The sequence below is a fragment of the Abramis brama genome, assembly GCF_963993115.1.
Source record: "Abramis brama genome assembly, chromosome: 1".
NCBI classification, from domain to species: Eukaryota; Metazoa; Chordata; class Actinopteri; order Cypriniformes; family Leuciscidae; genus Abramis; species Abramis brama.
This window is the reverse complement of record NC_139963.1, coordinates 2,533,175-2,558,767: the sequence shown is the minus strand read 5'-3', so window position 1 is coordinate 2,558,767 and position 25,593 is coordinate 2,533,175. Positions and strand designations below refer to the sequence as shown.

The 25,593-nt window shown below is 36.3% G+C and overlaps 1 protein-coding gene across 1 annotated transcript in view; it reads right to left on the bottom strand.

The window, feature by feature from the left end:
- Positions 1–25,593, bottom strand: part of LOC311080818 (E3 ubiquitin-protein ligase rnf213-alpha-like) — a gene marked incomplete at its 5' end in the record, with an annotated part of 139,669 nt that overhangs the window by 58,939 nt on the left and 55,137 nt on the right. Inside the window, 26 exons of the mRNA XM_084110972.1 lie at positions 37–137; positions 218–338; positions 1,143–1,330; positions 1,461–1,670; positions 1,763–1,920; positions 2,112–2,242; positions 2,664–2,855; positions 2,971–3,106; positions 3,199–3,352; positions 3,466–3,524; positions 3,608–3,739; positions 3,820–3,941; positions 4,021–4,116; positions 4,204–4,328; positions 4,441–8,037; positions 8,133–8,288; positions 8,375–8,556; positions 9,653–10,922; positions 11,023–11,187; positions 17,170–17,307; positions 17,398–17,615; positions 17,708–17,861; positions 17,951–18,555; positions 18,640–18,792; positions 18,862–19,035; positions 19,552–19,744. Of these exons, the coding sequence (XP_083967098.1) occupies positions 37–137; positions 218–338; positions 1,143–1,330; positions 1,461–1,670; positions 1,763–1,920; positions 2,112–2,242; positions 2,664–2,855; positions 2,971–3,106; positions 3,199–3,352; positions 3,466–3,524; positions 3,608–3,739; positions 3,820–3,941; positions 4,021–4,116; positions 4,204–4,328; positions 4,441–8,037; positions 8,133–8,288; positions 8,375–8,556; positions 9,653–10,922; positions 11,023–11,187; positions 17,170–17,307; positions 17,398–17,615; positions 17,708–17,861; positions 17,951–18,555; positions 18,640–18,792; positions 18,862–19,035; positions 19,552–19,744 (8,930 nt within the window). The remainder of the gene's footprint in view (positions 1–36; positions 138–217; positions 339–1,142; positions 1,331–1,460; positions 1,671–1,762; positions 1,921–2,111; positions 2,243–2,663; positions 2,856–2,970; positions 3,107–3,198; positions 3,353–3,465; positions 3,525–3,607; positions 3,740–3,819; positions 3,942–4,020; positions 4,117–4,203; positions 4,329–4,440; positions 8,038–8,132; positions 8,289–8,374; positions 8,557–9,652; positions 10,923–11,022; positions 11,188–17,169; positions 17,308–17,397; positions 17,616–17,707; positions 17,862–17,950; positions 18,556–18,639; positions 18,793–18,861; positions 19,036–19,551; positions 19,745–25,593) is intronic.

Genomic DNA, 25,593 nt, shown 5'->3' with positions numbered 1-25,593 from the left:
TGACAGAAAAAAAGAAAAACTAACAACAAATCATACCTAAAAATGCTCTGAGATGCTTCATCTTTGCAAGCTTTGAGTACGTTGATCACTGTCTCAAATGGCTGCTTCTTTTTGAGGTCTGAGTCCTGCTCTAGGACCTTTAGCAAAGAGATGAGTATGGATAAGCAGAAATTAAATTAAGAAATTATTTTCAAGGAAGGACTAAAAGATGACTCACTCGTGCTAGGCGTCGAGTGTGTTCAAGAACCAGTGGCCCGAGATTCAAATGCACATCCTTGACACCCAGCAGCATGTGCTCCACAAACAAGGCCAGAGAGTAAATTCGACGCCAGCCATGTCTAAATTAAAGAACATTTATTTAGATGACCTGCTTCTTCATTAACTGAACTGTAAATAATTATATCTATTAACTGCAATCTAATGGTGTGTGCACACCAAAAGCGAATTTAATTATTTGCACAAATAGATTACATAAAGACACGAATTGGCGCCGGGGCGGCATGAATGACACGAATTGGGTGACGTGGTTGCCTCGAATATATTTCAATAATTTTCGCAATATATTCGGTAATAATTTGCATGACGTGTTGTCGCACAAGCCAATAAGTGAACAGCTTATTGACAAGTCTGTGCACTGGGCAACTGTCATCCTCAAGTCGCGCTGGAAGTGGCTCTCATCCAGGCAGTTCCTGGAGTAGACAGTGAAATTCACTGAGTTGTGTGCGCCTCTGGATGGTGCTGTGAACCCAGACACCTCAGCGTTTCAGAGTTCCACAACAGGAACAGAGCAGCAATAGTAATTATCTCCAACATGGTTGATGATGGAAAAAATGGCAAAAAAGAAATGTTGTTGTTGTTGATGTGTGTGAAGACACTCCTAATCGTGCAATGTTTTTATTTGCATGAGTGGAATCTGGGTTTGGAATCAAAAACGTTGAGAACCACTTATCTACAGTGTCTAAAGTGGTACAGAGCCAGCAATTCCAACACAAACAGACTGAAGAATAGCTTCTTTCCCAGAGCTGTTGGTGCTATCATATAGGAATGTAACACAACATAAAAAAATACAACATGTTACTTGTAAATAACATATCACAACACTGATTATAGGACAATATATTTTATAGCTAATAACAACTCACTGGATGCGAGTGACCATCTGTTTGCTTTTCTCTCCGTAGTGGCGTACGCTCTCCTCACAGCAGACCAGCTCAATCGGCACCTGGAGCTTTTTCACACGCCTGAGCCAGGCCAGACTTTCAGCATCTCCATCTAGAGTCTGGGGCTCCAGGTATTCAATACAGGCCAGAGCGGCGTTCGCATCTAACACCTGAGAAACAGAAAGAAGTTTAGAGTGAAGTAACCAAAGTAAAACATCATGCACACAATCAATCCCTGTAACATTTTATTGTTAACTTTGCAAGAAAATATGCAAACAGAAGAAAGTTGCAAAAACGTACCAATTCTGTTCCCTCTCTGGCACATATGTTATCTTGCAGCATCTGAGCTATCTGAGGCTGTATACTGATCATCCTGTAGAGGTTCTGTAGTCGGATCTTGAAGTGATGGTAGGCGGCATGAACCCACGGCAGAGAAATGACTTCACCCTCATGTTTTTCCTGACTACTTCTAAGCTCATTTACACCACAAGTAAGGGCTCCACATAAGAGCTAAAAGATAAAAACAGATATATAACCATATCAACACATAAACAAGTATATGTGCTTGGACATGCAGATGATGTATTGAAATGGGCTCTCACCTTGGGATCCACCTCTGATGTTACCTTCATGGTCATGGAGATGAAATCCTGGAGATACCTGTGGAAAAACTCAATCTGCATCTCTTTGGATGCTTCAGAGATGTACCTGCCCAAGGTGATCTTCCAAAAAAACTCTTCAAATTGCTCTATAGTGTGTCCTGTTGAAGAAATGCATGGAAATTTATTGTTTATGTTTATGTAAAAGAAAAAGAAAAAGAAAAAAAGAAAAGAAAAACCAACTGTAAAAAAAAGAAAGAAAAAGGCACAAGAACTAACCACACTGATCTGAGCATGACTGCTATAAAAAACATGAGAAAAAACAGCTAGGAAACAAGTTAAGTAAATATACCTTCACGCTGCAAAGCATGTTCCCAGAGTTCCTCTAGATAATCTTTAATTCTCCAGCTGAAAGGCATGCTGCAACCCACATTGCTTTCAACTGCAATGTAATTCTGAACCAAGATTGTCTTCTTTTCTGAGCTGTTAAAGACAGAATGTTTTTTTAGTTAAAAGGACATTGCTTTAAAGCCAAGAAATTTACAATGCACATGTATGCATTTTCAGTGTGTGGTCCTGTTTTTCATTTTCTTGCTTCCCATTTGATCAGACAAGTTACCTTGAGTTGCTGTTAATGTTATCATTTAGGTAGCTAACTATAAAGAGGCTGACTTTAATAACTTGCTCAGACGAATTCTGTTTTAACGATTGCTCTAAAATGACAGCAGTTGACCTGAAACTGTCTAGCACTGCAGAGAATGTAATGCATATTTGCCTTGCATTGTGAACTGCTGTAGGACAGCTTGTGGAGCAAAATAAAATCAAACTTGTGTAGCTAGAAGCATTAGTGTGTTTTGGGCTCAACGGCTTACAAAATCCATCTTGAAATCAAATAATTACATACTTGTTGTCCAATCTTGTGTAAGGAACATTCAGTAACTCGACATCTCCAAAAATGTCCAGCCATAGTTTCCTCAAGGATTCTTCAGAATTGGCATCCAGCAAGAGGTCTAGATTGCGGTCACAGTCAATAATCGAGACAAGTTGTGCCAAAAAAGGAGTTATTACTGCTTGAACTCGTCTCCACAGGGCATGTCTAAAATACAGAAATGGTCAAATATTGAAAGCAGTGTCGTGTTAGGTATAGGGTGTTGTTTCACAAAGATCTTCAATTCAAGACAATAACTTTGAGCCTTCTCACTTAAACTTACCTAAAAGTACCACCCTCTTGCAATGCATCAATATTTAGTGCTTCCTTGGAGACCCAGCTCTTGGCAGAGATTGTGTTTTCATCGTGAGCCATCAATAGAGAATGAAGTCTCTTTTTTAAAGTTTTCATAAAATCAGCTGGAAACATAAATATGTAAATTTCAGTGACCACATATAAGTTGGCTAATGAAAGCTATAATTTTTTTTACAGAAACAGCATTAAGTCTCACCTTGTAGATTCTCATTGTCAGCCAAGAGCATTAGAAGGATCTCTACTCTCTTGGTGCTGCGGGTACCTGCCTCAGTCTGATCTCTAAGCATGCCAACTGCACTCTGAACACAGCTACGAACCAGCACTATGGTGTTTAAAACATTCTCCCAGCCCTGAGAAGCACAAGAAACAGACCTATATTTTGAAGCTTACTAAACTCAACAGTGTGACCATAGAATCAAAAATATATTGAAAATATATTGCTGCTGTTGAGGTTGTGACCCACAGTATTGTCTTCTAGTTCCATCTTCTCTTCTTCTGTTTGCATGTCTTCAATCTCCATGGCTGCAAGCAATAAAACTGACTTGAGAACACTGATCAGTCCTTTGAAAACAACTCTTAGTATTTTGTAAATTAACCGACATCACCTTCAGGCTCATCTGCTTTCTCTCTTTTCTCTTCAAACAACTGGCTGATGGTCAGACACTGCAAGGCTTTTATATCAGAGACAATATCTTTCGATATTCTCAGGTCATCAATGTGGACTGACTTCCAAGGGCCTTATTAAATGAATCTTTATTTAGATTTAGTCCAAAACAAACAATGTTGGTTAGTGATGCAAAAAAATAAGTTGTCTTACCACCATGAAATCCAACAAAGGAAGTGCCACCATTCATTCTGGGTAGTTTAGTGATGAAGTACACAAAAATCTTTCCATTGTACTCTTTCCTGAATTTGTTGATTTCGTTGAGAGAAGAATACCTGGAAATATATCAAATAATGCTGATTGGACTGGATTTACTGAACAAGTAAATTGTGCCAGTAACCACATTCAACTCACTTTGCAGATGCAATGACATTTAATCTTTGAAAGCCTTCATCAAAATCAGATTGGATGATGAGTATCTTGTCTCCAGTGGTGTTTTCCAAATAATTCCTGAACACAGAAAATTGTATTTAATTAATAATAAATTAGCTTTTTGTTATAGTGATATGATATTATGTGATGTTGTGAGCACAATACTTGATTCTCTTGAGGAACGAGTTTTCCGTGTCAAACTGCTGTAGCGAGAGGAGCTCTATGTCCTGAACTATGTTCTGTAGCTGAACAGTTTCTGCTGCGGTCAGAAGCCTTGAGAATGTAGTTACCTACAAGATTAAGAAAAATATAGCAAGAAAAAACTTTGTGCAATAAACTTGCAAAATACAATTACAGATAGTTCTAGAGTAAAAAGCAAAGTATTTAAAACACAATGTTTACCTCTGTGAAAAAGGCCTGGCTAGGCCCTGCTTGCTGTGTTTGAGTATGGATGAAGTCAGCAAGTGAGCTATGCTTCTGCTCTTCAAAGTACATCCTTGACAAGTGCTCACTTTCTACTTTGGAGAGGGAAGTGCAGTCTAGCCTAACCACTGCATCTGGTGTAGCACAGTTCAAAAGGATCAATTTAGCCTCATCTAAGATCCATTTCAAAGGATCTGAATTTTGCCCTCTGAGCTGCTCTGTAGCTTGCAGGACAACAGAGGCACAAGTGTCCGAGTGGTAGCCAATGAAAGCATCAGATGGAAGGTATTGGCATGCTTGGGGAGCAATTGAGTGATTGCGTTTAGCTGCAATGAAGCATGCAACCCACTGCTCAAGCTTCTCAACAAGGACCTTTTGCTCACTCTTTAGTACAGTGTTGATGTCAAGATAATGTTTCTCCAACCTGTTGATCAATGGAATAGGAAACTGCTTGTACACGACGTCCTTCTCCTCAATGACGATGAGCCTGAAATCTCTGTGCACTCTGCATTTAACTCTATGGGTTCCAAGCCCCAAATCCACATATTTCTGACCTCCAAGCCAAACGTAATATTGGTTGAGAGCATCATACAAGCTTTCGTACAAGTTCTGCAAGTTCAGAAGCACGATGGTTTGACCAGTTTCCATACAAATCTTCACACGGTTAATGTTGCGGCATATCTGAGTATACTCCTGGTCTTTTGGAAAGCTTGAACCAAAGATAATCTCTGGTTGGCATTGGTCTGAAAAAAATGTCTGCTGTAGAATTTGAAGGGCTGCATAGTTTTTGGTCAGAACAAGCAGGTATCTGCATTCCTCATCTTGGCCAATGGCTGTGATGTTCTCTCTTACAAGCTCAATGGTACTGATATTCTCAAGTTTGGATTTATCCTTTAGTCTGCTGGTGAAAACTGTGACAGCATCCACATTATCCTTCCCACTGAAGTTCCTTAGCACAGCCTTCACAATCTGTTCTGCACTAGGCTTCTGATTAGAAGCTTTGACAACAGCAAACATCATCTTTATCAAGCTGTAATAGTCTCGCAAACCAAAGAAACCTCTTCCCTGTTCCCTACAGATGTTCAGGTAAGCCCGGGCAAATGGCTTAAAGTACTCTCTCACCCAATCAAGGATCATGGCATCTGAGGAACATATTCCTTCAGCAGTCTCAATCAATTCCTTTTTATCAGGATCACCACGAGAAACAAATATCCCTCTGTTCATCTTGGCTGGGTCCAAAGCCCAGTTCGAGATGCCGATGAATCCCACCTTCTTGTGGGGTACTGGCTGATCATCTATGCATCCCTCTTCCAGCAAAGGATGTAAAGTTTTCAGAGGCATTTTCTGGGAATCTTCAGCCAAGCCTATCTCATCTAGCACTACGACTGAGACATACTCTGTCAGATTCTTGCTTTCTTGAAAACGGGCAGACTGCTTAAATGTATTGATGATCCCCTCTGGTGTAGAATGAGGACTGCACTGAAAGGAAACGAGATGGATCTGCTTCAGTTTTCTAAACAAATCCGAATGGGCTGCTTGGCCTTGCATGCCATCTGCAACCAGAGTTTTAGACAAGGACTTGGAGCTCCCAGGTTTTCCAACCAAAAAGAGAGGTATTCGTAGCTCAATGCAAATCACCATCATGAAGACATTTTCCTTCAAGGCATTGTTTCGAGCAATGGTTTTACCCAAAGGAACTCCATTCAGAAAAAGATCCTGAATAACTGAAATCTCCTGCATCACTTTCACTGGGCTGTAGGTCTCTGGAAGGTACTTGCAAATCTTTTTTCTGTATTTCTCTTTATCCTCCAAGCAGGCATGGTAACACACACCAACAGCCATTAGTAATGACCAAATAATTGGGTTCCTTTCATCAGTATTCCTCTGATTTTCATTTCTCTCTGGCCGCTGAATTCTTTGAAACTGGTCAAGCTCTGAGAGTATCATTGAGTAGTTTTTGTAGAACCAGCCAAAGACTTGCATGCAGCGCTCAACATCCCTCAGACTCACAAAACTGCATTCATCCTCTCTTGTTCGCATATACATCTGTGAGGCTGAAAGAACATCAGAGATGGTTGCGATATAATCTGAACCAATGGAATGGGATTCAACTACCCTTTCAACTATTTGCTTGATGTACATTTTCTCAGTATGGTCACTGAGCTGTCCAAAGTCCCAAACTAGTGGAATCATGCTAGGTGGTAAAGCCTGCACTCTGTACACTAGCTGGCGAAGTGGAATGGATCCGAGTTTTTCATCTGTTTCCTGAGCACGAACTCTGTATCCCAAACCAGCCGACTCCAATCTCTTGATCATCACGTCTGTGTGTTTTCTGTACGGGTTGCAAGCAGCAATGATTTGCAAGCCAGTGTCACCTGTCAAATGCTGTCCATCAGCAGTGTTGTCACAGAGGACTTCCTTAATGCTGCTAATGGCCTCTGTTGTGTTTGCTTCATCAAAAAACAATACAGAGTCTAATCCATAATTCTGCTTGTTTTTTAACGCCACGGCCTCTGCTTCTCTCACTTTGGTGTAAATCATGTTCGAACTTGTCCCTCCATGAACCTTGACTAGTTTCATGTTGTCAGTGGCAACTCCACCTCTGTGCATCTCACAAAGGAATTTGATTAGCCTGGTCTTCCCACATCCTGTCTCACCCATGATAATAACAGGAATCCCACAGCGGAAGCGCATGTGAATTGCCAACATTTTCAACATGTTGTCTGTAGTGAGCTCATATGTTTCATCTGGGTCAAGACACTTTATTCCCAACACTCTGGAAAGACTCTCAATTTTCTCCCATCTTGGGAGCTGGTCAAAATCAATATTGAAAGGAACCCTCTGTAGCTTAAGGCCATTATAGAGCTTTTTGGTCATGATGTTCTGCTTGATCACTCTTCTTGTTGATAGATCAATAGCATCAATCCCATTCAGTGCATTTGGCTGAAGATGAAAGCCAATGAATGTCATGGACACATGGTCATCATTGAAAAAAATATATGGATGTGGTTCTGACTCCCATCGTTTTCTTATCCTAAAGGGAGCTAGATCCTCTTCATTGGCAGAAGAAAGGTCATTGTGCAGTCTTCCTGGACTCTGGTCAGAGATGCTAAGTGAAGGAGTGGCAAAATCCTTTGCCATGAGAATCATGAAATCAACAACAAAGTTTTTAAATCCCAACAAAGTGTCCCCTATGAAAGAAACGTCACAGAAAACAGAGTTCTCACAATCCTTGAGTTGTAAGTTCAGGAACCAGGCAAAATTCCGCAACTCTGCCCAAGAGGGGTCTATGATGCCGCAGTACACAAACAACATCTGCAGGCATTCAACATGACTGCCCTCCACTCCTTGGTACCTGAAGGCATCCAAATTATCACCATTGTAGAAACGTTTCAGGTACTGATAAGGCCGCTGGTAGGCCTCACTTTTGAACTCTTGGTCATCCATAAGGGGATTACCACCCTCTACTAATGATGGATCTTCCTGGATTCTCATTTCTAACTCAAGGACCTCTTTAGGTGGACGGCAATATACACTTGGAAACACATCCAAGAAAGCACATGGAACTTTTGCACCCTATCATGAAAAGGCAAATCAATTAATAAAGAATTTGTCTTATTACAAAAAAGCAAATCATACATGATTTTATAAAATAATTTATATTTACTTACATCTTTTCTGTCATTTTGTGATGTGCTGCCACCCGGTCTTAGAATCTCAATTACATACAAGTGCTCATTACTGCTTTTCCACATAATTCCATCCGAGTCCATGAGGTATCCAAGAATCAATAGCCTGAACAAAAATTCATTAAGTCCTGTCTTCACCTGTAAATATTAAACAATAAGGAAAAATAAAATGTCTTTCTATTTGTTCATCAAATTCATAAAACAAAGTGAATACAGGTAGCTACCATGGTGGTGATGTCGAAATGATAAACTGAAAGCTCCTTTTTCTTGAGGCTGTTGAGCAGGGACTCAAGTATGATATTTTCATCAACTCTTTGCTCAGTTAACCTAATGCACTTCAGCTGAGAAGGCTTCTCTGTGATCATTTTCAATGTCTCATGCATCCGTTTAATGTGAAGTGATTTCCCTAGAACGCACCACAGTGATGTAATTCATCTGACACAATGCAGTGCAAAAACATTTCTATTTATACACACAAACATTATTTATCTTTTTTATTTTACTTTAATTTGCCAACTAATACAAATTCTAAATATGAAAACTAACTTTAATCCATTATATATTAGGGGTGTAACGGTTCACAAAATTCACTGTTTGGTTTGATACGATACACTGGTGTCACGGTTCGGTACGTTTTCGATACAGTAAAAAAGAAAGAAATGCCAGAGAATTTTTTTTAATTAAAACTAACATCATAAACTATGATAATTGTTTTACTTTGAGCAATGATGGAGCTATACTTGACTCTTCTTAGGAGCATATAAAACAAAAACAGCTCCTTATAAAAAAATGAAATGTAATATTGTAGTAGTTATAAACAAAGGTTTATTTTATTTCAGATTAACATTTGAGGGCAGCAATTTTATTCATAATGTCGAAATAAAACCGACGTAACGTTACTTGAAGGCATTATAGCCTACTATTCCTGCCAAACTTCCATGGTTAGTGTAACTACAGTAAATCCTTCATGGCACAATGTTTCTTCCTGGTTTCCACATCAGCGCTGTTTGATCCGTTAATAACGGGAGAAATGCGAATGCTTCTCACTTGATCTCGCAGCGATGTTATTACTAATGTGGCGAATTCAAATGCTTTATTTACTGGATCTCTTAGCGCTGTGTAACAGGGTTCGCTTGATCGAGATCGGCTCGCGCTGCATTGGTCCAACTGATAAACGTCCGTGAAGCACAAACTAACGAGTAGCGCAGTTTCGTTCTGCTTTCATTACGTTGTGTTCGCGCTAGTGTCTCTTAAATTATGAAATAACAAATTTGAAATAAAATTTTGGTCGGCAGGAAAAATGGTCCAACGAACAGTTCGGTATGTAATGCGCACCGAGCCAAAAGCCTCGTAACGAATGATTCAATACAAATACGTGTATCGTTGCACCTCTAATACACACACACACACACACACACACACACACATATACATTATATATATATATATATATATATATATATATACATACACACACACACACACATTATATTTTTACTCACCTACTCCTGACCTTTCAGAGAAAACAACTCCCACAAACTGTCTGTTTTTGAACACATCAGCAGCACTGGGTATGTCAGACGGGACTGTAAAATGCCTAGCAAGGTATCGTTGAATACTGATTATTGGTTCTTGGGGAACCAAGTGCAATCTAAATTGACTAAAAGCTGAGGGAAGGTATGCATGTTCTCTATTAGAGCTGCAGACCAACACCAGCCTGTAATCATTTCTGCTCAGTGCATTTTGATGCAGAAAATACTGCTCCACTTTGTAGCTCACTTCATAGGCAAGTTGGTCCACATAGAGCATTGTGTATATCTTCTTTCCCCTGTAGCCAGCAGAAAGACAGCGCCTGAGGAAAAGTTCCACTTCTTCATATGGAGTGCAAGAACTACAGATGAGTACTTCATCGTAGGTTGGTAGAGGCTCATTCTTGCTGCTCATGTAAATTGAAATGCATGTCATTAGAATTTCTTCAGATGGGCAGATGATTAGATTTGGTCTTCCAGTAGCCATTCCATTACGAAGTTCCCTCTGAATATTGCTTGTTTCCCCATCCTGTTTGGAATCCCCCTCATATTCACTGGGGCTGTTGGCTAGAATTTCAAGAAGATATCCAAGGCTTCTGACATCAAGGAAGTGTGGCAGGAAATTGTTCATGTCTCGCATGTAAGCGTTCCAAATCACATCTAGCTTTTCTGACCCATTAGCATTCCCCACGAGATTTTCCAAGTTGTCAAACGATGGGCATGGCTCCTCAGTATTCAAATCATTTCCAACCATGCTGGGAACTTTCACAAATGTTTGAAATTCTAAGTCATCATTTTGCTCAAGGTCCTTCTTATTTATTTCGTACTGAAGCCAAGCTTGTGCCACATCCGAAACGGAGCAATTAGGTTTGATAAAGGAGAGCATCATAAGAACTTGATCTTGTATATCAGTCACATTGTTCTGTCTGAGCTGACTGCACAGGTAGACCACCTGTTCTGCAGTGTAATAGTTTAAGTAGTAATGCTGAGATCTCTGCTTGTCCATAAAAGCCTTCCAGAAGCATAGGCAGCTTTCCATTTTCTTACAGACTTCTGGCAACTGTTCTGTGACATCCCCTTCCACCATGAGGGCACTGACAACACTCCCTAAGTTGAAGTCCATTATGATGCATGCATCTTTACTATTACAGTTGACCTTTGCCTTCCAGTGTCTGAACAACGGATTTCCAGCAACAAACAAATCAATAAATGCAGAGGCTAACCTCTGTACATTGGTAAAGACCTGGAAACAGGAAAGAAGTTCAGGAATAATTGCAGGGATAATTACAACAACCATATGGTGAAAGACAACAGAATAAAAAAGCTAAAAGGTGGAAAATCACCTCTGCAAATTGATTGACTTGTAACTGGCCTTGATCTCCTTTGCCAGACATTAGCATCAATTTATTCTGAAGGTCCCTGAGGTCTTCAAAAGAATAAATATGTGTCTCACAGCCCTCATCGTGCTCTTCTGTAATATGTAACTTCAGAATATCTTCCAAGCATATCTGAAAAAAGCAATATTCAAAAGTTGATATTTCTGCATAAGGATAAGTATTATCTGCATCAATAGGTGCGTTTCCATTACAGATTTGTGCAAAACTTTTGCTATTTTTTTCTAATTGTCGACAAAAAACTATTGCGAAATGACGCCGTTTCCATAACTGATGTTACGCGATTAAAACTTAATTTTTCCTCTCGCGATAAGTAAAATCATTCCAAAAACATGGCAATGGACGTTGGTAGGTTTATGTACAATATCCCAGCCACTGCACTAGCCATTATTATTAATCAAAGGAGATGTATGTGTGTTTTCCAAGCATTAATGGTAAGGAACGACCCTTATTATACTTGTGAGTGGCACATATGAGGTGTTTCTGGCTGTTTCTCCCTCAGATCTGCTTCAAGGTCTTGATTTTGGCATTTATTTGAGGTTTAGAATCCATTATTCCTGTAATTCTTTTGTCTTATATGAGTTTAATAAAGAGCTCTGTCTCATATTCTGTCCAAACACACCGCGTCATCTACGTCAGGTGACTGTAAATGTGCAAAAACTGTTTCCATTGCAGTTTTGCGAAATATTTCTTTTTCGAATTGCCTGAAAAACCTTAAAAACTTTTTTGTGATAAATGGGAGTTAAGAAATTGGCGTGTTTCCATTAAGCGTATTTTCAATTCGCAATTTCAATTTGAAGGGTAATGAAACCGCAGCTAATTATACTATTCAACAGCTGAGAGAGAACTAAAATAAACAATGTGCTAATGAATTATTTCACTGCTCTTCAAGGAGACTCAACTGGAAAATTCAGCTAAAGCCAACTTAAGGTGGGAGCTGTGTTTTGGAAACTAATAACTGTTTTTTGTAGCTGGTCCAAGAGAGTTAATAAGTTGATCAGCTGGATTATCAGATGGTTGGCAGCTGGACAAGCTTGCTGACCATCTTAGACTAGCAACAATCCAGCATGACCACTTTAAATCCAACTGGTAAACTGGTGCACCTAGAAACCAGTTAGAATTTTCCAAAACACAACTACCACTTTAATCTGTTAACCTGCACCCGATGCCTTTGCCCATATCAGGGATTTCCTGGAACGTCCTTTACTGTGGCCTTTCTGCACAAAGGTGCCCTCCAGCGTCGAGTATGAATGAAAAAACATTACATGAGAGTGTTTAGTACTCCATAATGCTCACATCACCTACATTTTGATAACAATGCAATAATAATACTCCTCTCCAAAGAAATTTGTATGTAAAATTATGAGAATCCATCAATATTTCTCCAAATCTGCACGCTTTTGATCTAAAAGCCCTGAGGGACATTTTTGAGTGAAGCCCTTTCATGAGGACCATACAGGAGGGGTTTTTTTTAATCAATGAATGCATATGAGGCTCATATTTCATATTAAAGGTACAGACTTGCTTTGATTTTCATAACTCCTGGAGCAAATTAATAAAATTACAGATTATTCGATTTTTATAGTACAACAGAGGTCAAAAACTGAAGCTTGTGATCAAAACCTATCTAATAATATACAGTTTGTCAAGTTAATTGCATTGTTTTACCTTATAGTTAACAGTAACTTTGAACTAATGTAAACAAAAAATGCGGTAACACGTTATAATAACTTATATAATAGTTAAGCATTACTAAACAATTTATTAATCATTTATAAAGCATTAATAGACATTAATAAGCAGTTTATAAATACAGCTATAAATGCTTTATTCTTGATTTATAAGCATATGTATAATGTGTTTAATAATTGTATTTTCATACTTTATTAATGATCAATTTATCATTTCTAAATGAATTTACAAACCAGTTACATTATTTACCATTATTTACAAACTAGGTGTTGTCATTGTATAATAAGATCATTTAGAAAGTGTGAGTAAATGTAGTAGATTCAGGGAGTATATATAAAGCGTTTACTAGTGATCAGTTAACTATTTTGTGAGCTCATCTAAAGTGAGGACTAGTTATGCTTTGTAAAGCATTTATAAAGAAGATTTAAAAGACTCTTCTTAAAGATTCTTAAAGATTCTTCTAAACAGAAAAAGAAAACAAACACAGCACAGTGAGACAGAACATAAAAATATTTAACAGCCTTTAAATCTCCTTAATATAAACGCTTTACAAGGCATAACTAGTCCTCACTTTAGATGAGCTCACAAACATGACTGACCACTACTAAATGCTTTATAACTACCGGAATTAACTCTGAATTACAGTAGAAATACATGTTAATAAAGCATTTATTAACACACTAAGTAACTATTACTATATGTCTAAATAAAAATATGTATTTAAACAGTTTATTAATCATTTACTTACACTTTCTAAGTGATCTTATGAACCACTGACAACTCCTAAATAACTGGTTTGTAAATAATGCTATACTTCATTTAGACATGATAAATTGATCATTAATAAAGTATGAAAATACAATTATTAAACACATTATAGCTATGCTTATAAATCAAGAACAAAGCATTTATAACTGTATTTATAAACTGCTTAGTAATGTCTATTAATGCTTTACAAATGACAAATGAACTGTTTACTAATTCTTAACTAATGATTAAGAGCGTGCAGTTATTATAAAGTGTTACCAAAAATGTTTCATGACAGTCTTGATAAGGTTAGAGGATTAAGGTGATGATACACAGGGCAACTTTTTGAGCAATGTTGCAGGGCAATCTTGCCGAGCGATTGTTGTTTGGGCACTATCCCATTGAAAATGTGCAATACATTTCTATCTGGATAATTTAGATCAGTCGTGGGCCCTGTGTCTCATTTGGTTGCCCGTTGCAGCAACATTGCCCAGCAACATTGCTCAAAAAGTTGCCCTGTGTATCATCACCTTTAGTTCACTTCAGAATTAAAAATTCCTGATAATTTACTTTCACCCACGTCATCCAAGATGTTCATGTCTTTCTTTCTTCATTGGAAAAGAAATTAAGGTTTTTGAGGAAAATATCAATGGGGTCCAATGGGTTGAAGGTCCAAATGTGAGTTTCAGTGCAGCTCCATTTTATAAAATAAACATTTATATACTTTTTAACCACAAATGCTTGTCTTGCATGTCTGTGACTTCACGCATTATGTAATCATGTTGGAAAGGTCAGACGGTAACCTGACGTAGGCGGAAAATGCAGAGCAGGGCGAAAAAACTCTCCTCCAACTTTAAAATCGGCTGACATCGTTGTTTCACCTTTTACAGTATTTATTTATTTAGTCTTTGCACATTCTCTTTGTAAACACTAGGTCAGTTCTTCCGCCTACGTCACGTGACACTTGACCTTTCAACGTGATTACGTAATGTGTGGCGCATCGCAGAGCTAGTGCAAGACGAGTATTTGTGGTTAAAATGTATATAAAAGTTTTTTTTTTTTGTTCTAAAATGTCCGCTGATTTGTCTAGATAAGATTCTTATTCCTCAGCTGGATCGTGTCGAGACTTTGAAGCTGCACTGAAACTCAAACCTGGACCTTCAACCTGTTGAACCCCATTGAAGTCACTATATGGAGAAAAATCCTGGAATGTTTTCCTCAAAATCCTTAATAACTTTTCGACTGAAGAAAGAAAGACATGAATATCTTTGATGATGTGGGTGAGAGTAAATTATCAGAAAATTTTTAAGTGAACTAATCCTTCAACAGTTTTTTAACTTGTTATCTTTTTCCGCTGCTTTTGAAAACAATCCCAAGAAATGGATAAGTATGATCTTATTTGAAGGCAGACACATGGCTGTTTATTGTAAAGTCAGAATTAATGATTGTCATAATGGACAAAATTGTTATAAATAGCTTCATAATGTTGTTAGAAATGTATTTTTATGAAATATCTTTAATGAAAATAAAACTGAAGCTGACATTGTTTTAATCTAGAAATGCACTGCAGCTAAAGCCACATGTCTGACCATGTTATATTTCAAATCTGAAGATAATTCTAAAACTCTGAAATGTATTAAATGTTTTTTAAGACCATGTCAGGTGATTTTATTTTTGAGAATACTCTAAAATACTAACTGATGTTTATTGTCATTTTTATAAGCATCCATTCACTTTATTGTCTCTATTGTTTTGTGGTGCACAATTCCCATTCAGTCTCAGTCTCCCTGCACACATTCACACCTCTGTGGCCTGGATATACACTCACCTAAAGGATTATTAGGAACACCATACTAATACTGTGTTTGACCCCCTTTCGCCTTCAGAACTGCCTTAATTCTACGTGGCATTGATTCAACAAGGTGCTGAAAGCATTCTTTAGAAATGTTGGCCCATATTGATAGGATAGCATCTTGCAGTTGATGGAGATTTGTGGGATGCACATCCAGGGCACGAAGCTCCCGTTCCACCACATCCCAAAGATGCTCTATTGGGTTGAGATCTGGTGATTATGGGGGCCATTTTAGTACAGTGAACTCATTGTCATGTTCAAGAAACCAATTTGAAATGATTCGAACTTTGTGACATGGTGCATTATCCTGCTGGAAGTAGCCATCAGAGGATGGGTACATGGTGGTCATAAAGGGATGGACATGGTCAGAAACAATGCTCAGGTAGGCCGTGGCATTTAAACGATGCCCAATTGGCACTAAGGGGCCTAAAGTGTGCCAAGAAAACATCCCCCACACCATTACACCACCACCACCAGCCTGCACAGTGGTAACAAGGCATGATGGATCCATGTTCTCATTCTGTTTACGCCAAATTCTGACTCTACCATCTGAATGTCTCAACAGAAATCGAGACTCATCAGACCAGGCAACATTTTTCCAGTCTTCAACTGTCCAATTTTGGTGAGCTCGTGCAAATTGTAGCCTCTTTTTCCTATTTGTAGTGGAGATGAGTGGTACCTGGTGTGGTCTTCTGCTGTTGTAGCCCATCCGCCTCAAGGTTGTGCGTGTTTTGGCTTCACAAATGCTTTGCTGCATACCTCGGTTGTAACGAGTGGTTATTTCAGTCAAAGTTGCTCTTCTATCAGCTTGAATCAGTCGGCCCATTCTCCTCTGACCTCTAGCATCAACAAGGCATTTTCGCCCACAGGACTGCCGCATACTGGATGTTTTTCCCTTTTCACACCATTCTTTGTAAACCCTAGAAATGGTTGTGGGTGAAAATCCCAGTAACTGAGCAGATTGTGAAATACTCAGACCGGCCCGTCTGGCACCAACAACCATGCCACACTCAAAATTGCTTAAATCACCTTTCTTTCCCATTCTGACATTCAGTTTGGAGTTCAGGAGACTGTCTTGACCAGGACCACACCCCTAAATGCATTGAAGCAACTGCCATGTGATTGGTTGATTAGATAATTGCATTAATGAGAAATTGAACAGGTGTTCCTAATAATCCTTTAGGTGTGTGTAGCTCTAATTATTATTCTTTTTTAATATATTCTCTCTATTTTTATTATAATTACTGACGACTTTGTTCACACTGTTTTAACCCCTCATTTCTTTGATCAAACTTCTCACTTCACCTTCTTTGAAACTGTATCAAATGCCCTTCTTGAAAAAAATAAACATTTCAGTGAGCTTTACTATTTAAATATTTTCATTAAAAAAACATATTTGCTCAGCTAGGTGGCAGCAGGTAGCATGTTAGCTTAACACACCATCAATACATGACATTTTATGAGATTAAAATCATGTTTTTGCTTTATATACTTGAGACATGTTTAGTGGTACTGCACAGTCAAAGCTCCACATTTTGGGTAAAAATGTAATAAATATTACTCATCTCTATAGACATATGACATAGACATATGATAATCTATCTATCTATATTTCTCCAAATCTGCACGCTTTTGAACTAAAAGCCAGGAGGGACGTTGTTTTGTCAAGAGCTTTCATGATGTCCTTGTGAATCTTAAGAGGTTAAACTGGTTTTGACTGAAAAAAGGATAATTAAAAAAAAAAAAACATGAGTATTTCAAAAATTGTGTGCTTCATCAGTGTAAGTAATGTAGTAAGGACAAACCTTCTTTTGATTTTGTGCACTGAGAATGTAGATGCCGTTTGTGTTGATAGCTGATGCCAGAGACAGAGATGATATTTCCACTGAACCATGGCTGTCCTTGACTGTCTTCAACCATTCAATGTGTCTTGCAGAGTCACACTGAAACCAGAGGAAATATTGATGAACAAGAATGTGACAAATACTGCTTTCTTTTTTGTTTTGTTTTTTAAAGCTAGCAGATTTTCTCACCAATTTCTTTGGTAGGTTGGGGTCATTGTCAAGTGCCTTCCAAAGTTTCGTCAGCATGTCTTTAAAATGATTGAAGCCATCATCTGGCTTTAAATCATAGAGCATTGAGGAGTATCCGAGAACTGCATCATGAAAACAGGCCACACGATCCACTTCCATATCATTCTCTCCAGCAGAGATGGAAGCCAAATCCACAAAGACTTTCAACCCATTGATGTCTGCAGTAAAGAGGAATACAATTTGCTTACAAAAAAGCATAAAAATGGTAAAAATCATATACAATTACCATTTCAAACACACATTTATTTACCTCTAAGAGCATCTTTAACCCAAATAACAAAATTCTTCCTGAGGTCAAGCTCCTGAAGGCACAGTCTACGGGAATCTGTGATGTCCACAAGCACAGCTTTTGCCTGCATCAACTCATTGTCAATGCTGTCAAGATGCTCCTTATCCATGCGTCTCTGAAAGAAAGCCTTGTGGGTTTACCATATTCCTTATTTATCTTTGATTAAACAAAATGCACTTATGATGACAAAATATGATGACTTACAGTAGCAAGGATCTTCTCCAAGACTTGAAAGTCTCCTTCCAGGCAAAGCGTCTCTTTGACCTTCTTGACCACCCGAGCCGACTCTACTGCCAGATGAAGCTCATGGTACTGCTTGATCTGCTGGATTCTTGTCTGGACCCATTGCTGGTCATCCGAACTACCCAGTTGGCACATGATTGCAACTTCTGCAGCCAGTTCTTTATATTTTCCCTTGTAGATTCCGAATCTTAAATCAATAGTTTCAAAAGTGATGCTGCCATCTTTAAGCCCTGTGTATATATTTTTGTAGGCATTGTAGCATGGTTTAAATATGTCACTGGAAAGCATTTTAGGTGTGATAACCAATTCGCCCTCTGAAGGAATTGCTTGACATTTTTTAGCAAACATTTTTGCCTCATAAACCCAACAGTTTCTGAAGACAAAGCTGTCTTTGAAGGTGTTTAGGTCCACTGCCATAGATCGAACATCATCTTCAAGCTCCAAGTAGTTGACAACCCTTGACATCGCAGAGGGATTTTGATTTAATGAATGAACATCTACTAATTTGTCAAGGTCCATCTCATCAATGTCAATATGCCGTTTTTCTTCCAACCCTTCAAAATCAACTGTAAAATAGAAGAAATTAAGAAGTTTAAATTTAAATATCTATATAAAAGCAATCTGTTATTGTCAGGTGAGAGAGCCAATACCCCTGGCATGTTCCTCGAGAATGTGGCACATTGTAATGAGAGCATCCACCAGTGATCTCTCATGACTGATAGCCTCTACCTCCTCTTGTCTAGTCTGAAGAAGCCTCCTCATGGCATTGGTGTCGTTGTATTGTTCATTTTCACAAAAACAGTCTGGAAAAACAGTAAGTTGTTGACTAATCACATTACCATACTTAAAAGGGAGAAATCTAAGTTATTTACCTAATTTATGCAGCTCAAAGAAAGCACTCTTGTTTTGCAGGATGTGATTGAGAAGCTTTATCTTTATTTTCCCTGTTACAAGTTTATTTAAAATATTTGTGAATGAAGAGATTGCCATGTCAAATTTCTCTTTAGCTTCTTCAGAAAGCTGACGGATCAGTTTTTCATCAGCACCTACAGAGCAAAATATTTAATATATTTAATACATTTTAATAATAATATACATTATCTAAACAGGTCCCACTTTATATTAAGTGGCGTTAAGTACTTGCATCAAAAAATAAGTACAATGTACTTATTGTGTTCATGTTGTATTGTGAAACACTTTTGCTGCTATTGAGGTGTGATACGGGTAAGGTTAGGGACAGGTGAGGTGGATTGGGTAGGTTTAAGGTGTAAGGGAAGGGTCAACTGTGTAATTACAAATGTAAATACATACATTAATTACAGCTGTAATTACATGCAGGAATTTTTAAAATGTAAGTACAATGTAAAAACGTAGTTACACAACAAGTACATTGTATCAAATTATTAATTTCAATGTAAGTGCATAGTACTTTAAGCCACTTAATATAAAGTGGGACCATATAAACATACATATACATACATACAACATACATACATAGACAAATTCTGGTGAGATGTAATATAGCATTGTTATGCACTATGCAGAGGGAATCCATACAATACCATAAAGCTGAAAGATATTTTTGGCTGCTGTCCAGCCCAGAAGATGTTTGAGAACATCATCTTCGTCCTCCAGATAGGTTCCCTTGTCATCTCTTGGCCAGGACTTTAGGATGATGGTAGACACAAGTTTTTCACTTTTCCAGTTGATGTGGAAATGATTCAGTTTTTCCAAAAGTTTCCCCTCAGTTTTAGCCTGTTAAAAAATACTATACAGTAAGTTTTTCTTCATGTGTTTCATCTTATTAAAATAAAATCTTATTAACTTAATAAGAAATCCATGTAGACCATTGATCAATGTATTGCTCAAACACAGCAGCTCCCATTGAACAGCAAACTCTACACCATATTAATTTACATCCAGGGGCGTCGGACAGGGGGTAATAGTGGAACTGAGTAACAGGGGCCCTGGGCGAGGGGGGGCCCCACAAAGATATATTGATACATATTGATAATCCACAATATTAAAATGACAAAATCACATAGTTGTAATAAAAGGCTATCAGTAGAAATAAAAATTCACAAGACTCAATTTTCCATCCATAAAAATTATTCTTTATTTTCCTAATAGCTTATGCCCTCGCATGTTAGTGATCCCCCCTATCAAAAGGAAAAATGGTTTGGTCTCGTAATCCAGCGGTTAAATTCAACTTGTGTCATAGAAAGGAGCCGCGCATTACAAAAAAAATAAAAATGAAGCCTAAATCAGGTTATCAAAAAAGAAAAGAGCAGAGAGAAAGGAAAATAAAGTTGCTGAAGGGCAGACAACTTCTGACTGTTTTTTGGGGGGGTAGGAAGAATGGTGAGACTTCCGAGAGAAAACTGTAACTTATCTTTACCTCAGTGAAATATGTGTTGTCAAGAGTAACCTACCGATACTTTGTTCAAACGTTAAATAATTAAATTGTACAAATGTGATGATACCAGTATTTCTGCAGTACTGGTTTTACTGAGTACAGATACAATTAATTAGATACACGCAGTCTGACGCAGATAGAGGGCTGCTTTCAAACGGTCCTGGTTTACAGCATTTCTGTTTGCAGTGCTGAGCACTGTAGCCAATCACAGAGAAGTCTGTTGAGCGTATGAGTGAGCGACAAATCAGAATTACCGTCATAAAAAATTAGTAGTTCATATGGGGGACTATGTGTCAAAAATGATTTATGACCCTTGATTTATGACCCTTCATGACATTGTTTATGACAGGAAGTCCTTATATGGGGGGTTTTATGACCAACAGGTGGTATGTGAAATTTGACCCATGTGTGGATCTGGTGGGGAGGGGTTTATGGCTGTGTGTTTTATGACTGCAGTAATGCTTGGTGTGACATGTGAATGTTTTTTCAGGGGATGTTTTTTTTTATTATTGGTGGAATTAATAATTAAGTCCACAGATTGGTGAAATGGAAGTGAATGTTTTTCTGCAGGGATGTTTTTTTCTTATTGGGGGATAATGTCCACAGAATGACGAAATTATGAACATGACGAAATCTGTCATGGATTTGTTTTTCAGATTTCATGGCCGCGTCCATAATGTCTGTGGGGCGAGAATGAAAACGGGTTTAAGAAATAGCATTGACAAACACATAAAATAAAATAAGATGACATTTATTTAAGTATATGCATTTAAAAGTAAGTTTTAACCTTTTAAACACCACATTATATGAGTTAAGAATGCAAATGTCTGTCTGATAGTCTCTCAGGAGTGTATAAATAGCCGATCGTGGAATTTAAGGAGCAGAAGAAAATATGTCAGAGTGAATTGTTTTCAGATTACACAGTCACATCCATAAGTAAAACCATGTTGATTATATGAAACAAGATGTTAAATGATCAAGTATAAATATTTTAATCTAATACACAACAAAACACTGACTTAAATAGATAAAACATAAAATAGTGAATAATAGTTCATATTATTTTGAATTTTAAATGATCAAGTATAAATATTTTAATCTAATATACAGCGAAAGACTGCCTTACATAGATAAAACATAAAATAGTGAATAATATATTTGAAATGTTAAATTATCAAGTATAAGTATTTTAATAGTGAATATTAGTTCATATTATTTGAAATGTTAAATTATAAAGTGTAAGTATTTTAATCTAATACACAACAAAACACTGACTTGCATAGATAAAACAAAAATAGTGAACAATATTGCATATTATTTTAAATGTAAAATTTTAAAGTATAAGTATTTGAATCTAATACACAACAAAACACTGACCTTACATATATAAAACATAAAATAGGGAATAATATTTCATATTATTTTAAATGTTAAATTATCAAGTATAAGTATTTGAATCTAATACACAACAAAACACTGACTTAGATAAAACATAAAATAGTGAATATTAGTTCATGTTATTTTACATTTTAAATTATTAAGTATAAATATTTTAAGCTAATACACAGCGAAAGACAGCCTTACATAGATAAAACATAAATAGTGAATAAAGTTCATATTATTTTAAATGTTATATTATCAAGTATAAGTATTTTAATCTAATACACAACAAAACACTGACTTACATAATAAAACATAAAATAGTGAATAATATTTCATATTATTTTAAATGTTAAATTATCAAGTATAAGTATTTTAATCTAATACACAACAAAACACTGACTTACATAGATAAAACATAAAATAGTGAATAAAGTTCATATTATTTTAAATGTTATATTATCAAGTATAAGTATTTTAATCTAATACACAACAAAACACTGACTTACATAATAAAACATAAAATAGTGAATAATATTTCATATTATTTTAAATGTTAAATTATCAAGTATAAGTATTTTAATCTAATACACAACAAAACACTGACTTACATAGATAAAACATAAAATAGTGAATATTAGTTCATGTTATTTTACATTTTAAATTATTAAGTATAAATATTTTAAGCTAATACACAGCGAAAGACAGCCTTACATAGATAAAACATAAATAGTGAATAAAGTTCATATTATTTTAAATGTTATATTATCAAGTATAAATATTTTAATCTAATACACAACAAAACACTGACTTACATAATAAAACATAAAATAGTGAATAATATTTCATATTATTTTAAATGTTAAATTATCAAGTATAAGTATTTTAATCTAATACACAAAACACTGACTTACATAGATAAAACATAAAATAGTGAATATTAGTACATATTATTTTATATTTTAAATGATCAAATATAAATATTTGAATCTAATATACAGCGAAAGACTGCCTTACATAGATTAAACATAAATAGTGAATAATAGATCATATTATTTGAAATGTTAAATTATCAAGTATAAGCACTTTAGTGAATATTATATCATATTATTTGAAATGTTAAATTATCAAGTATAAATATTTTAATCTAATACACAGCGAAAGACTGCCTTACATAGAAAAAACATAAATAGTGAATAAAGTTCATATTATTTTAAATGTAATATTATCAAGTATAAATATTTTAATCTAATACACAGCGAAACACTACCTTACATAGATAAAACATAAAATAGTGTATAATAGTTTGTTTTGTTTGAAATAAGATGTTAAATTATTAAAGTATTTTAAAGGTAGTTTTAAACATGTGTTGAAGTGAACTTACCATCGGTGAAATTAGGAGGTCTTATTGTCTCTGGATAAAATCATAGATCCTTAAATTTAGAATCCTTAAGCAGAAGAGATGTTTGCTCTCCGTTTGCTAAATTGTAAATGAGGATTGTTTCCATCATGGCAGGGGCACAGGCCCTCCCCTTCTTCTCTGCGTAGTTGCTATATTAGCATATGCAGTTTGTTTCAGAAAACATCAAGCAATTAAAAGATAGGCCGGACACCTGGTGTTTTACAATCAAAGATGCCACAGTCTCCTATCATAAAATCTCCTGATCTGAGCATTCCTGTCAGGAAGGGAGACCCCAAAATGTGCCCATTCTGACACTTCACAGGGACCAGGCTGTAAGATCAGTATAATTAGATGTATACCAGTGTCTTCAGGAAAAGTCAGGGGTCAAAACAAAAGAGCCAGGAATTTACATTTTATATAGCCTACTCTTATGGGATTTTTATGATAAGCTAAATCATCCTTCCTTCCTGGGGGTGCTGTCCCCCAACCTGTTGTTCTAGGAGAACGCGTGAAAGAAAGATAAAACCCAAAATGACACCTCAATTCTGACACCTTTTGAAGATCAGATTTCTTTTTCTAACATTTAAACTTAGAACACATTATAGAACACCCTTTGACTTTATGAATACGCAAAAATGACAGCTTAATGATTTTTATATTTTGTGCATTTATTTAAAGACTGCATGTAGGCCTACCATTTTGACGCAATATTAAAGGTTTTATGAAATATTATTTCTATTTTTCAGCACATGCAGTCAGAGTTACAGAACATATTAGTAGTGCAACAAATAAGGAGATTATGTTTTATTTATTTTAATCAGGTATGTTAAAAGTATGCTTGAATGATGATAGTTCATCTGCGCTAACATGTATTTGCTATATCCATGAAAATATCTGAAAAACCTGTTAAAATCTAGTAATGATGCAATCCTTTAAATCTTAACTTTGAGTGCATCAGAATTAATTGGATGTAAAATTATTATCATGTGACATTTTACTTAACGTGATAGAAAACGACAGTGACACCAATGACACAATGAATCACCAATGACCCACATACGACCAAAGATCATTATTCTTCAACCATAATTAAGTAGATGAGACTAAATTGTTACATTTGGCATACAATCTAAATGAATAGCTTCAATAGAAGTTTATCTATAAATGGGAGTCACTGGTGTCACTGGGGTTCTCCCATAAGAAAAGAGACACCAGTGACAGCAACCAGAGTAACAGTTTTCATGAAAGATACCACATCTTGTCAATCATGGTATACTAACTAAATGAAGTTGTTTATGCCATAAGTATTCTAGTTTATTTTTATTATTTTTTACAACTCCCTAACAGTAAAGCAGGTCATACCAGTGAGTTCAACTAAAGCTTCATATGAAACCATGAGATAAATGAGAAGATTTTGATACCTGAAAAGAGGCCATGGGCCTCTCTTCATAGATATTCATGAATTTGGAAGAAGGAAGTTGAGTGATGTCATCAGTATGATTTTTATTTTAAAAAACATTAGATTTTTGTTTAACGGTAACACCAGTGACACAACTCCAGGGGACCACTACTTTCAAATATTAAAAATCAAATATTGCCACATAGAAGGCTCAAGACGACATAATTGTTCAAATAACATATTGTTTTATTTTAAAATGTGCGAAATTGTAACCCTAAAGTATTTTTCAAGTGCGATATTTCTGTAAAGGCTAGGGACAGAAAATGGACAATGCCATAAAATGACCCAGAAATGATTTTGCATAAATTTTACCCAAGCTATTATTTTACACAACAGCATCTGTTGAAAACATTACAATTTTAAAGCAAAAACTGTGCTTAGTCGTCTTAAATCTTATTTATCCAAAGATATTCAAACAGTATTTTGTCCACCGACACATACCAGATGTATCCGTGGAGTGCGTATGTAACGTTATGTATGTATTTGTATATGTGTGCGTGTATGAAAAAGTATCCTAAATGAAAACTATGCAGCCCAGAAACTTTTCTAAACTATAGCAAAACAAAACATTAAACATTACTAAATCACCCACTTAACATTAATCTGGTACAAAACAATTTTAGCATTTACTCTCCCCCTTTAAGTGTCATGGCAAAGCATGCGGGGGAATAGAGATCCCAGCCCAGTTTCAGTTCAATTTAAGTTTGTCAAATAAAAAGAAACAAGTTCATAGAACTCAAATCAATTAAACAGTTCAACATAATTAAAATGTGTAAGTTTTGTGAACTCAAAAGAAAAGAAAGTTCTTAATACTCATAAAAGTTAATTTGATTGAACTAATTTGTACAGTACAATTTAAGTTGGCCCTACTCAACCAAGTCATTATTTTGAGTTTTTGTAATTATTACAGTGTATCTTTAGAAAATCAGCACACATAAGCCTCTGTG